At 36.3% G+C, this 13,248-nt stretch overlaps 1 protein-coding gene across 5 annotated transcripts in view; it reads left to right on the forward strand.

The window, feature by feature from the left end:
- NBEAL1 (neurobeachin like 1) overlaps nt 1–13,248 on the forward strand; it is an 85,638-nt gene that overhangs the window by 15,288 nt on the left and 57,102 nt on the right. For all 5 annotated transcript variants that reach the window (XM_039387994.1, XM_027731476.2, XM_039387996.1 and 2 more), the window contains exons 3-7: nt 4,093–4,184; nt 9,172–9,333; nt 10,637–10,718; nt 10,907–11,034; nt 11,886–11,968. In XM_039387994.1, coding sequence (XP_039243928.1) covers nt 4,093–4,184; nt 9,172–9,333; nt 10,637–10,718; nt 10,907–11,034; nt 11,886–11,968 — 547 coding nt within the window. The remainder of the gene's footprint in view (nt 1–4,092; nt 4,185–9,171; nt 9,334–10,636; nt 10,719–10,906; nt 11,035–11,885; nt 11,969–13,248) is intronic.

The raw sequence follows: 13,248 nt of genomic DNA on the forward strand, positions 1-13,248 counted from the left end.
TAACCATTTGCAGTGAATCCATTGGAGCTGGGGTTGCAGTTCAGTCATTTGTTACCCTCAGTAGCAGCACAGATCTGAAGGATTGCCATACCCATGGGGTGCAGTCTTCTGTCACGTGATACCACAGCTATTTGTCGTATTGCAACATGTACTGGCTTGGAAAGTTGTTCTGGCATTGAAGAACACAATGGTATTCGTGCTAGAGTTAGGTAAGTTTGCGTTCTGCTGTTCATGTGGTTTACCACTTCTGTCATGAGAAAATAAAGGATAGTTGAAAAGGTGGGTGGAAAGAGAACTTAACAGGAACACAGTCTAAAATCCACTGAATTTAAACTCCAGATTAAATGGCAGCAGCTGACCTCAAAAATAATTCAGTTCAACCTAAAGATGCTGGATAGGATAATTGCATTTTACATAGAATCATGGTGCAAGGCAACAGCTGATACACGCTATTACTGTTTGGTTTTATTACAAAATTAGAATTTTAAACCACTGTAAAATGACTGTTTTTCTCCTAAGCCACCATACTTCTGGTTTGGGAAAATATAAGATGCATTTGACGCACATAAGCAGGTCTTAGGAAAGGTTGTATGTATTTAGCAGTGTTTTAGGATTGGACATTTTTGTGTACTTTGCCAAGGATAACATTTGCCATTTTCAGTTTTCTTTCTTAAATCTGCTTTAGTAAAATTTAGCTTTCTTGCAGCTTTCAACAGGTGACTGGTGTATGGGATCTTAGCTGATTGCTGCTAATAAAGAAAAAGGAAAATTTGGGCCAGATTAAAAGTTTGAAAGCTGTTTTCTAACATTTTTCAAATCACGTATCTTAATTGTAGCCAAACTTTTAAATATTGGGTCACTTTTTCCTGGAATGATGTACTCCTCGATCATAAGTCTTCATTTTTCTTCGTTTCTGGAAAGGTGGCATGCTTCTATTAGCTGGCTTATAATGGACACTTATTTCTTGGTGTTTCTTATGTTGCTAAGTTATACTGTTTACTTTATTGCCTTTGTGATTTTTAAAAAATTTTCTCTCCAAGTGATGTTGAGTTAGTGCTATTGCTTGGATGGAAATCTCTAGATTTGACTCAGAGAGCCAACTATTGCCTAAGCTGTTTTCTACCGACATAGGCCAGTAGTGTTACCTGGTATTTTGATATCAAAACTGATTATTTTAATAACTTGGAATATTGCATAATTAATTGGCTGGTAGGGGATTGAAGTAGATGGGAGTTGGCTTAAATAGTGCCTGCAGGGAATGATCAAACAGTGCAGCAGCTCTTGATTTTTACCAGAACTGGGAGGACTGTTAGTGGCAAAGTGAATTAAGCAATATGTCCACTACAGATAGGCAAAAACTTTGGACCTTTTTATAACGTGTGACGCTTACTTTTGTCATCTGTGTAATTGCTTTTTCTTGCATGTTTTTCCTGCCAATGTTCTCCTATTCCTAGTCTGCACTGATAGCCTTGCAAAGGCATTGTAGTTTATAGATAAGGAAGCTTGAAACCAATTTGGACTCATGACCCTTGTGGGTCCCTTCCAACTTGGCATATTCTGTGATTTAGGCTGTACCAGTAAAAAGGAGCAAGCAGGCATTGAATCTAATTTTGTGGTTTGCCCTACCCTTTCCCTTTTCTCATCCTTAACTTTTTGTTAAAGCAATTTTAAGTCAGATAATGATGTTATTTGCACATCTTCCTTCATGGTACCTGACCAAGAAAAACAAAGTTTTCTTACACAAGTTTACCGTCAGCAATTAGCAATGAGCCTCAGCTGTGTCAACAAACAATTTTAATGTGGGAATATGAATAGAATCGATTTAGTATTTCATGTTGTATTTCAAGAAGTTGCTCATGCCAAGCAAAACCAAAGCTACTCATTCCATAGGAAGAAAGTCAAATAAGTTGAGTTTTTGCACAGACATGGGTATTAGCATTAGAGGCACGGCTACAAACACATGGCAATGTTTCTGTTTGTTACTTCCCCATGATTGCTATTGCCTTGTCCTTTGTAGCCTGAGCTATATTGTAATTACTAAAATTGTATCCTGGTTTTCCTTGTCTTTATGGTCCTGTGAAATAGCTTTCCTGTGGCTTGTATTTCACAGCTTTCTTGCTGTGTTTGATCTCTGAACCTCAGAGATATGTATTCTGTGGTCACCTGCTTGTGATAATCTGACATCCTCTGTATCTTAATGCAGTATCTTGGAAACCTTGAAATTATTCTTTACCCCAGCAGCTTCCTTCATTCTGTGTTTTGCAATTTCACGTTGAGGACAATTAATAGGTGTGTTTAAGATAGCTTAACCATTTGGTGGTTCAGTGCATTTTAAACATGAGAACAAGGCTACATTACACTTCCAGGACATAAGGCTTTTTTGACAAATTTTTAGCAGAAAAAGAAAGGGAGTGATTACTTAAATCATTGAAATGTGAATAAAAGCAGAGATGAGGAGAAGAAAGATTATGAAGGAAGGAGAGGTTAGGAATTAAGTGAAGAAGGGGAAATAAGACAATTAGGAGAAATGAACAAGAAAATGCGGTAAAGGCAGTGGAAGCAAATAATCAAACGAGCTGTATCTAGCTGAGGGTTTTATTTGGCACCTGTTGTCACAATATCCGAACATATTTCATAGACATTAATAACGATTCTGAAGTAAATTGTGTCTGGGTGTTTCTGCCACTTCTTGTTTGAGTTATGGTGGTCTTTTGGGGCACAGAGAAGGGTAAAGTCTAGAGTGGGAAGGGGGTTCCCATGCTTTATAACTCCTGTACTTGCTGTGGAAAGGTGCTCTGAGAAAAGCTTTCAGATTCTGGATTTGCATGTTTATTTTATTCTGAGGTTGTTTTGTTTTCTGTTTTGCTTTAGTTTTTTTTTGTTTTGTTTTGTTTTGTTTTGTTTTTTTTAATTATTATTTGTTTTGTTTTAATTCCACTAGAGGGTTCTTTCAGTTATTTTGCAGACAGGACTCTGTGTCACTCTTTCTTGCTGAGTCTTTCTTTTGCATTGACATTGCCCCGAAATATTGTGTGTCTGAGAGTTATTCACTCTTTGGTCTTAACTCTGCAGGGAAATAATCTGTTATTTGAGAACATCTGTGGTAATATAAAGGTAATAAGCAAAAGGGAGATGATACAGAAAAGGGAAAAGAGAAGGATGGATAAAAAGGTTTTCAACTCTTGCAAAATTTTATTAATTATGGAGTAGATTTACAAATAATCATCAATACTTTTGGCAAATACTTTAAAGCTTTTCTGAAAATGATTTGTGATATAGAATGTGGGCCTGCATGCATGTACAGTCCTTGTGGAGGAATATGTTAGCTACGGTCTGGCAGCTTATTTTTGAAAATTAAGCAGCTTGACTTTTAAAGGGAGTCTACCTCAAATGCATATTGACAGAATTTTCCTGTATGGTTTGTTGTGGTCTATCTGTCCTCCCTCCTTAGGGCTGGAAACTGTGCCAGGGACTGCTGGTCCCAGAGTCTATGTGCTCTACTAGGAACAACTAGAAAGGAATTTAAATTTAAACGATCTGTTTTATAGATATCTGGTATACAAGTCACCGGTTCTGCATTGTCTTTTCGAACACCATCTGTCTCTAATCTGCTGCTAGCTGCCATATTGACCTATGAATGAAGCGAAAAACAATTTATTTCTTGATTAAGATTGCTGTTCAAGTTCTTATTTAATTTTATGAGCCATAAGGAGAGTTGTCTACTAATATCTACGGTATCAAGACTAGAACACATAGTAGTGAGTTTGTAAAGCTGGTATGGATTACTTTGGAGAGCAAGTGAAGATTGTTGGTGAGGGGAGAAGCTAAAATGCTTTGGTTGACCCTGGTACCAGGAAGAGGAGACACATAAACTATTTAATAGAGCAAGAATGTCAGATCAGCACCATGTGGCTGAAAATTTCAAAGGATACAGGTGGTCATTTTTTATTTTAGTTCTACAAAATGTGTATTCCTTCCTTTCTCCCAGTTGAAATGCATTAAATACAAGCTCTTCATTCCAGGTAGTACTACTGAGTTGTTGATGGATGACCTTGAGTGCAATATTGCCTAATGTTCTCTTCTTCCTTACAGAAAGATCCAGACTACCTGAAGCTCTGGTTGGATAGTTTTGTTTCTAGCTATGAACAGTTTCTGGATGTGGACTTTGAGAAGCTGCCAACTAGGTATGTAGAATTACATGTTCATCTGTCCTTGGTATCTGAAACAGACCTGGCTGAGAGCCCAGTCTTGTTCAGGGGCAATACTGCCTTTAAAGAAAAGAAAGATTTTTAGTTGTCAGGTGGCACTACCATTCATCTGAAGGTCAAGTTGGGTTAGGAATGATGAAACTAGGCAAATACTGGTATTTGCATTGTCTTGGGAGCTGGCATGAGTATGCCGTGTTCTTGTTTGTAGAAATATAATCATTATTCCTGGTTCATTTTTTTGAATAAGCATTCATTAAATGTTGCATATGAAATAGTATTAGTGCTTGTTATCTGCATCATCAGTGACTGAAGAGAATCAAGATGTAAGTAAAGAGTTTTGTAATTTTATTTCAGGGTTTGCTTTAAGATTAACGATGAGATTAAATGCTTAATGAAAGATTTGCTTATCTTAGCTGGAAACCTTTTAAAATATGCACCAGTTATAGACTTTAAAGTGATTTCTTTGCATCCATGAAGACTTCAGTTTAGGGTAAGAGTATTGCTGACTTCACTCATGTTGCTGACCAAAAGTTCTCACATATAATCATGAGATGCTATTGAAGTCTAATTTCAGAGTTTTATATTTAATATTTTAAATTTGTATGCTGTGTTATCATGATTGTGTTTTCATGTCTAACTTTGCAAATGAGGAATAGAAACTTAAGCACTGGATGTTTTCTCTTGCTTTTGAGATGCTTGGATGAACTAGGGGTTTAAAGAAAAAACAAAGGTTATGGGAATCAGAATTCATGAGCACTGGTGTCAGTATTATAGCTGATACCACTACTGATGTTTGAAAGCAAAGAATGGTGCTCCCTGCATGATGGCTGCAGTCCAAGCCCTGTTGAAATCAATGGAAATTCTTTAATGGGCTTTGGATCAGATCCTGTTTGAAGTGTAAGTGATAGCTTCTACTGTTACAAGGAAATGAAGAATGCTGCAACTGGATCTTGGCGGATAAAACTTGGGCTTCTCAGCCCTTTGTATTAAAATTTTCCTCATCATGCCTATATGAATACAAAATATGTAATGCAATTACCAATAAGCAAGACCTTCAAATTAATTGTGTGCTCTTTCAAAAGATATGTTTTCTTTGCAGTGTCAAAAATGCATCTTAGAGTGTTTAGTTGAGGAAAAGAGTTTATCCTTTAACACAGGTTATCTTTATGCTTTTTAATATTAAAATATGAAGGGGGAAGAGAAGAATGTCTTGGTACTTCGACTATGGGTGCTTTTCAGTTTCTTTGTAGTTTAAGTGGTTTTTAGTTTATGTGTTCACGGGTCTTGGGTTGGGTTTTTTCAGCAGCATAACAAACATGAAGCTTAGTTGTTGAGAACAATAGTAGCACCTTCATTGTGATAAATGATGACTTAGTGAGTGTAAAAATAATGTATTTTTCTGAGGTTAATGACAGGATTAGTGATTTAGTCTGAAAGAATAGAACCATGTGGATTTAGACTCATTTGTGGAACAGATGTAATGGAAAAGCATCAAAACAACATAGTGGTGAAGGCAAATCATTCCTGTGCTTTTATGGCTGGATTAAAAATAATACACTGAGAGCAGATATTAGAATGAACAAATAATTACAGTTTCTGCCCTATTTACATTTGTGATATAATTAGGCATGTGGAAAATGGCATCTTTCTGAGGTTTGTCAGTTTGTATTGCAGGCATTCACATTGTGAAATTGATAATACTGGGCCCATTAAAAAGAAAAGTAGGTCAGTGTGAAACCACCAAATGCTGATTTCCAGTGACTTGTGGGGCTATCAGACCCTGTGGACTCTTTTTTTTTTTTTTTTTTTTTTAACTTGATTGCTTATTAGACAACTAATTCTGTCTTTTGGTCTTGAAAAAATATATGATGCCAGCTAAAATGAGAAAGTGACTGAACCAATACTTTTTCTCCTTTCCTTTTTTTTTTTTTTCCTTCTATAAATCTTGGTATGTTTTACAGCTACATGCCTGCAAGACTTTGTGTACTGAAGGGCTAATGCCAGGAAATAATGAGAAACTGTGTGGAGAGAAGAAAGCTTGTACAGATTGCTGGACAAAACTAACCTTTTGGATGACAGGCATAAAGTTTTGTGTCAATTTAAAACATGAAGGGTTTTTTAGCATCTATGAAAATACCACTTCAAAAATGTAAAGATTCTATTAGAGGTTTGGTTTTAGGATTTTTTTTCCTGAAAGAAGGACTCTTAATTGACACTGTTACTTGCTGATATAACTCATAAAAGTATTTCTTCTATACATTAGAATATATAATTCCCAAAGATCTGCTTTGGAAATCTGAAAGATGCTATGCAGAGCAGAATTAGAAAACCTCTAAATATAATGGATGAGTGTATCCAGTGGTATCATTTGCCTGTATAAGTAGAGCTTATACAATTATGCAGCTTATAGGCTTATACAGCTACAGGTCTACCTGTATCTTTTATCTATATTTTTAAGTGAAATGGCTCCTTGATAGTGTTATTAATGATTTTGCTGAGAAGGTGAATATAGCTATGCTGACAACTTTGAGCATTGAGCACAAAAGACCAGTGCACTGTCTGTTCTTTCCCTAAAAACACGTATTCATGTCATACGTATTTATCATGTAAAGGATAAACCCTTTACCAGCTGGTGGGAAGATTTTTTTCTCCTCATTGAAAAAGAGGAATTGTCACTTGGTTTAATACTTTTAGAAATAGCAAAGGCATCCAGAGTGTTGTCATATTCTTTTTCTGCTTTTGGTTTACATGATCTTGAGCAAAGGAGCTTACAGGAAGCTCATGCAAAATACTATAGAAACCATATTTTGTTAACTTACAGACTTCATAAAAATGATGCAGGAATCATGATAGGAATGCTGATTACGTGGTTTCCTGATTGTTGAAAAGTAAAGACTGATTTTCTACAGCACTTTTTTCCCAAGTGCTTACTGCTGGTGAGGGAGTGGTCCCAGTGTGTGAGTTAGAGGTGTAATAGGTGCATACAATTTAGGGATAATTTAACTTCCTTTCAGACACCTGAGATAGCAGTTTGTATTGCTGCATAACCCTGTTAATGTAAGGAAGGAAATTGTAAATAGAAAGAACCCAAATGTGTAAAGTTCTTTCTCTTTTTTTGAGGCAGGGTACCAGCAGTCAAATAAGAATGTCAGTTAAGATATGATCTTCGAAATTTCTTTTTTTTCTTTCTTTTTTTTTTTGGAATACTTAGTTTAAACAGCCAGTCTTGTTGGGGAGAATTGGTACTACATGTCAACAAATGTAACTTTTAGATTTTCCTGGAGGTATAGTAGTAATTTGCTCTGGGGTGAAAAAAAAGTTTGATTATTACTATTTATTTAACATACTCTATAGTATTCAATTTGAGTAATCTCAATTAGGATTTCTTATGCTGATCTCACATGAGGCACTAAATTCTCATGGGTTGTGCAATAGCACAGACAGGCAGCTACTGCAGAGAAAACATTCTTTGGGATATGAGGCATGAAGGGTATGCTGTTTGCTATCTTGTAAAGCATTTTATGATCTTACTGAAAAAGACTTGTTGGCCATTTTAGGGAAATAACTTTGGGATATATGATTTCAGCTGTCAAAAACTATGGCCTTCCTAATACTGAGAGGACGTAATCAAAATCTGAAATCAGTTTTGTGGTTAGTGTCTCTATCAGTTTAGAGCCTATAGGCACTATAAAATTTGTGCCACAATTTTTGACTCCCTTGAGGTTCTGAATCCCAGGATCTGAAAAGCATATTGCACAACTATGTGAAGTGGCAAGGAAATGAACAGTATGTGGTCCTCTGTATAGGTACAGGTAACACTTGTTTTCTAGGATAGAAGAGCTTGCTGTCACTTACACCTGTCTAGATGTTTTACTAAATTAGGTCTCCATTTTTCCCTTCTATGTAGGCTGCCTTTTTGATATTAGAAGCTGAACAATGTATTGTACCCCATTTGCCTCAAATAATAGCTATCACAGTGTATAGTGTCAGTCACTGCATTTCTCCACACTTTTTGATGCTTTTTCTTGCACAGATCTGTGTATGCAACTATCATATTAGTGAGTTTTTGTGCTAGATGAATTTTTGTGGTTATGTTTCCCCTGGCTTTGCCCATGTTGAAGGCTTTTGTAAGCTGTAAAGCTCTTGCTTTTGTCTTACTTTTCTTGTGTAGAGTTCATAGAAGATGTGTCAGAAGCTGCTGCCAAAAGCTAACTCTTTTTTGCATGTACTACAGCAGATAAACAGTCTTCATCCCAAAGAATGTTCTAACAGATCCGTATGTTTCTATACTGTTGCAAAAATGCGTTTCCGTATGGTTGTTCCTGGATTGTTGGTGTATTCATGGGGTTTTTTCCCCATTCTTTTCTTCATGTTTTGGTTCTCACTGATGTATTTCTAAAAATGGTTTAGTTCAGCCAAAAAACAATAGGCAAGATAATTTTGTACAGCTTTTTGAAAGTTATGTAAGAAAGACGTGAGGTTCACTGTGGGTGAATACTAACTGGGCTTCAATAACTATGTAATAATTGACACCTCATTTATTTGGACACTTTTAGTCTTCAGTAGACAGGTGAAAATCTTCCCCCAAATGTGTTATGTTGTTGCATTCCATTGTGGCTATCCTTTTCCATACTTAGGGATTTCCCAGGCTACCTGTTTACCTGCTGAAGATCATGCAATTTCTTCGTGGCAATTAAGGCAGCTCATTGCATGGAGGAGCATTTAGGAATCCACTTATGGAATTCAACACTTTTTTAAATGCAGTTCATTGCTGGGGTAAAGGAAGCTCAAGCTGGTGTATTGCCACCAGACATTTTCTTGTGGTTCATTAGAAACTGTTTGTGGACTGTCAGTTTGGTGCCCTTTCCTGTGGAACTTTGCTGGAACACTACATGAGTACGTGAAAATTGATTCCTACTGTGTCATTTGTATTAACAATTTTGTGTCTGTGTTTTCTCATTAGAGTGGATGACATTCCACCAGGAATATCACTGCTTCCTGATAACATTCTTCAGGTCCTCAGGCTCCAGCTGCTACAGTGTGTCCAGAAAATGTCAGATGGCCTAGAAGAGCAGCAGCAGGCTCTGTCACTTCTACTTGTGAAATTCTTTATCATCCTTTGCAGGTATTTGTTCTGATTGTTACCTCAGCAATGCTATTGTTTTGTTTAAGAAATCTTGACACAGCCTATAAATATAGATTCTAATGACACATACAATGTGATTTGATGTCTTCCAGTAGAAACAGAGAAATACCACTTCTCACAATCTTCAAATTAAAGGAAGAGGGAATAAAAGAGAGAAGGATACAATGCAATAATCTTAGCAATAATATTTGCTATGAGAAAGGGAATAGAAGGCCTTTAGGTGCTAGATTCTCTGTAATTACAGAAGATAAATCTATGGGAATTCAAGATATGAGGTATTGGTATAATAAATACTTTTAAAAGAAAAAATACACTCTAACAAGTGTGAGATATGAAATAAGTTGAGAGAATTGTACAGGAAGAACTGTTTCACATTTTTAACATGCTTAGCATTCCAGAAACAGCTTATGAAACTTCTATTACACTATTAATGCAGCTGATTTCCTTCTGAAACTTCTGCACTGAAGCAATGAATAAACTGCTTTTACAGATCTATTCCTCACTATTTCTTCCGTCTTCTATTGTGAAGTGCATTGAGAGAGGAAGGGAATAAAATATAATAGGGAACCCCCTTTTCTCAGAAGTATTTGAGGCAGCATTTTTGAGTCCTTTAGTTCTCCTTACCTCTGAAACATACAGAGAGCTGTGTATGGCAGTGTTTGAGTATCCTGGGATTTTAAGTATAAGCTGAGTACCTGGTGATAATGTGTTTTTGAATTAAACTATTGTCAGCCTTACTTGCTGAATAGTTCTCCTTACAACATCACTTTGGTATCTGATCTTTGTGACTTGTCCTCAAGACTGAGAAATTCTTTGTTGTTGCTTTATTTATGTTCTAAAATAATTTATTAGGTGTTTGTTTTCCTCGGGAGAATTTAAAGTGAATAAATGTTTCTAGGTATATGTTTGCTAAAGTTTTAGAAAGTGTATGCACTAGTAATGTGGGAGAAGTGGAAGTTATTGTCTTTTATCAGATGCCATTTCTGAGCTTTCTATTTAGAGTGTCCTGGGAATCTGCTTAACCTCTGAAACCCCAAATTCCAAAAAGAATTGGCCTACAGCAGAGTGACTTGAGCCTTTCTTCCTGTTAGATGAAAACTTGTGAGCTTTGTTACTGTGACAGAAGTAAACACTTAAGTACATGCAGTCTTTTGGAGAGTATTTTTTAAATGCTAGTATACTTTTGTATGTTTTAGCATTCTGTCTATAATCAAACATTGTTTGAACTAGCTTCAAATAGTACACTGTGTACAATTCTGTGGCTTTTATGTTGTATTCATAGGAATTTGGCTAATGTGGAGGAGATTGGGATGTGCTCATACATTAACCATGTTATCACCATGACTACGTTATACATTCAACAGGTACGTGGTTAACAATTCCCATCAGTTATTTTTGCCCTCTGATACTTCCTGTTCCTGCTTATCTGATCTACTTTTTCAACAATAGTGTTCTGTGGAGAACAGTTTGTGGGTCTGAACTGCTCTGGAGGTGATTGAGATTAATTTTCAATGTCTAGAAATTTTCTGACTGCAGCTCTCTTTTTTTTCAGTTAAAAAGCAAAACTAAAGAAAAAGAAGTGGCAGATCAGACCCCCATAGAAGAATTTGTGAGACATGCATTGGCTTTTTGTGAAAGTCTCTACGATCCATATCGAAACTGGAGGCAACGAATTGCAGGGTATGCTTGGACTAGGACAGGATTGTAAACACTGTGGTTTATAACTTTAACCATGAATCAATAGAATCACACCACAGAGAAGTGTTATGCTTTCTGAAATTGGATAGGGTTTAAATAACTTTTTAAAATTATAATATATTCACTGGCAGTCTAGAAGTTAAAAGTTAAAAGAAAATTAAATTTGAGGGTATACTGAGTGGTGTTTGGTTGTAACAGACCATCACAAAGGTCCTGTTGTTGCTTTCTCCTTTTAACAACTGGCCCATTTTTCTAAATGGGTGGAACAAAGAAACCAAGAGGAAAGTAGTGTGCAGACCTGATTGAATTAGGGCAAAAGAAGTTATTGAAGCTCATAGTATAGATATGTTGCATCTTTGAAAATAAGTTTATAAATGTATCAATAGAATTATAACCCTTTAATTTGATGATTCCCTCTCACCTAGGGAATCCATAATAATGTTTTGTGCCCATTTCAAATTGCATGGTTAAAACATTTTGCAGTCTAGCTGATGGCTTAGTTACAATAAGCATGGAATAAGCATGGAATAAATAAGAGATTGCTGGCTTCTTTATTTTTTAAAAAAACCCAAACCATTTTGTAAAATATTAAGCCATTTCTAGGTGAAACAGAACAGTGAATACAGAATTAGCTGTGATTCATGTTTTCAGGGTGAAATACTACTTCACTATGCTTTGTTATCCTGTAGGCAAAAGATAACTCCCGATTTTTGGCAGTTTTCTACTATAAATCCTATTATAATTTACTATTATGAGTAATAAATTAAAAAGTATGTCATAAACAAAGTATCATATCTAATTTCTTTGGTGTATGTTTTTTAATGTAATTGCAGACATTTCCTTAGTACAGTTGAAAGGAGCAGACAGAAGTATAAACCAGCTTCCCTCACTGTCGAGTTTGTCCCTTTCTTTTACCGTAAGTATCACTAACAGCCTCTTTAAAATAGTCATCTTTAGAGGACTGAACTTAGTGATCCTAAGTAACTTTCTCCAAAGAATACCTGACAGTGTAAAAGCCCCTCACTTTCTGAGGCTGAGTGAAGTGGGTTACTTTGTTTGCTTTTTTTTTGCTCAGTGTCACTATCTTGCCATTCCCCCTCTCATCTTTGAAAGCCTTTTTCTTTTTTTTCCCAGACTTTATTTCAGTGCCCAACATGGTTTAATAGGGTTGGTTCTGTGAATTGCCAACTTTTCCGTTTATTAGTGAAAATAATAGCGCACATAAGGTTCCTGTAGCAACTGTGCTGATAACTCTTATGGAAAAACAATCTTAGAAAAGTGTTCCTGCATTTTTGTCTCTTTAATATGATTTAACAGCCAGAAAGAATGGAGCTCTGTGCCATTCAACTAGCAAATGCTCCTTGGGCTTCAGTTTGGGAAACTCCTCTGTTTTCTCTCTGGTTAAGTCATTAAATATCATGATGGCTGCTTTGGGATTCATGTGTTCTTACCATTATAGATTGTTTGTGTGGAAAAGAAGGACTTACATGTCCATATTCTGTACTTAAATCTCAGGAAGGTGGGATGCCGAGCTAGTTTGCTGGTTTAGCATACTGAAGTGATAGTGCCAACAGAATTGAAGCAGCAGGAACAATATTGAGAGATGGGAAGTGAAGGAGTGAAATCAGCCCTTTTTGCAGCTATCTGTTTTTAATTGAAAATAAAAAAGGGAGATTCTATTCCTAGAGTGGTAGCGTTTATGAATTTGATTTTTCCAGGTTTGAGTCACAGCTCCTGTTCCTTGAGATTCAATCACTGTGTGCATAAAATAGGATAGTTGCCAAAAAGACCAAATTGCTGATGGCACTAAAATGCCATTATCTATGTGCGAGAGCACTGGAAACCCACTCTAAAGACTGCTACTGAGGAGTGTCATCTGCAGGTTCTCTCCATTCGGTACAGTGCACTGTGGTTCCTCCTAAATCTCTTAAATATTATAGAATGTGACTGAGCTAAAGTTGTGCTGATTAGCAGACAAATGCTCATCTGCTTGTTGGCCAACTGACAGAAAAGACAGAATTTGCCGAGCATGTGCTTTAGACATTCTGCCATGACAGGACTAATTTGAAGGTTTTTCGTCTACCCAGCCTAATGATTTATTCACAGTCTGCTAGGTACTGCTCTTTTATATTTGTCTGAGGTTCTCCAAAAGATTCAGAGGCTATAAGTTAAGGGAGTGGTGGTACTAACACCCTA

This window comes from Pipra filicauda, unplaced genomic scaffold (genome assembly GCF_003945595.2).
Source record: "Pipra filicauda isolate LSUMZ 115617 unplaced genomic scaffold, ASM394559v2 scaffold5_size6683894_pilon, whole genome shotgun sequence".
NCBI lineage: Eukaryota > Metazoa > Chordata > Aves > Passeriformes > Pipridae > Pipra > Pipra filicauda.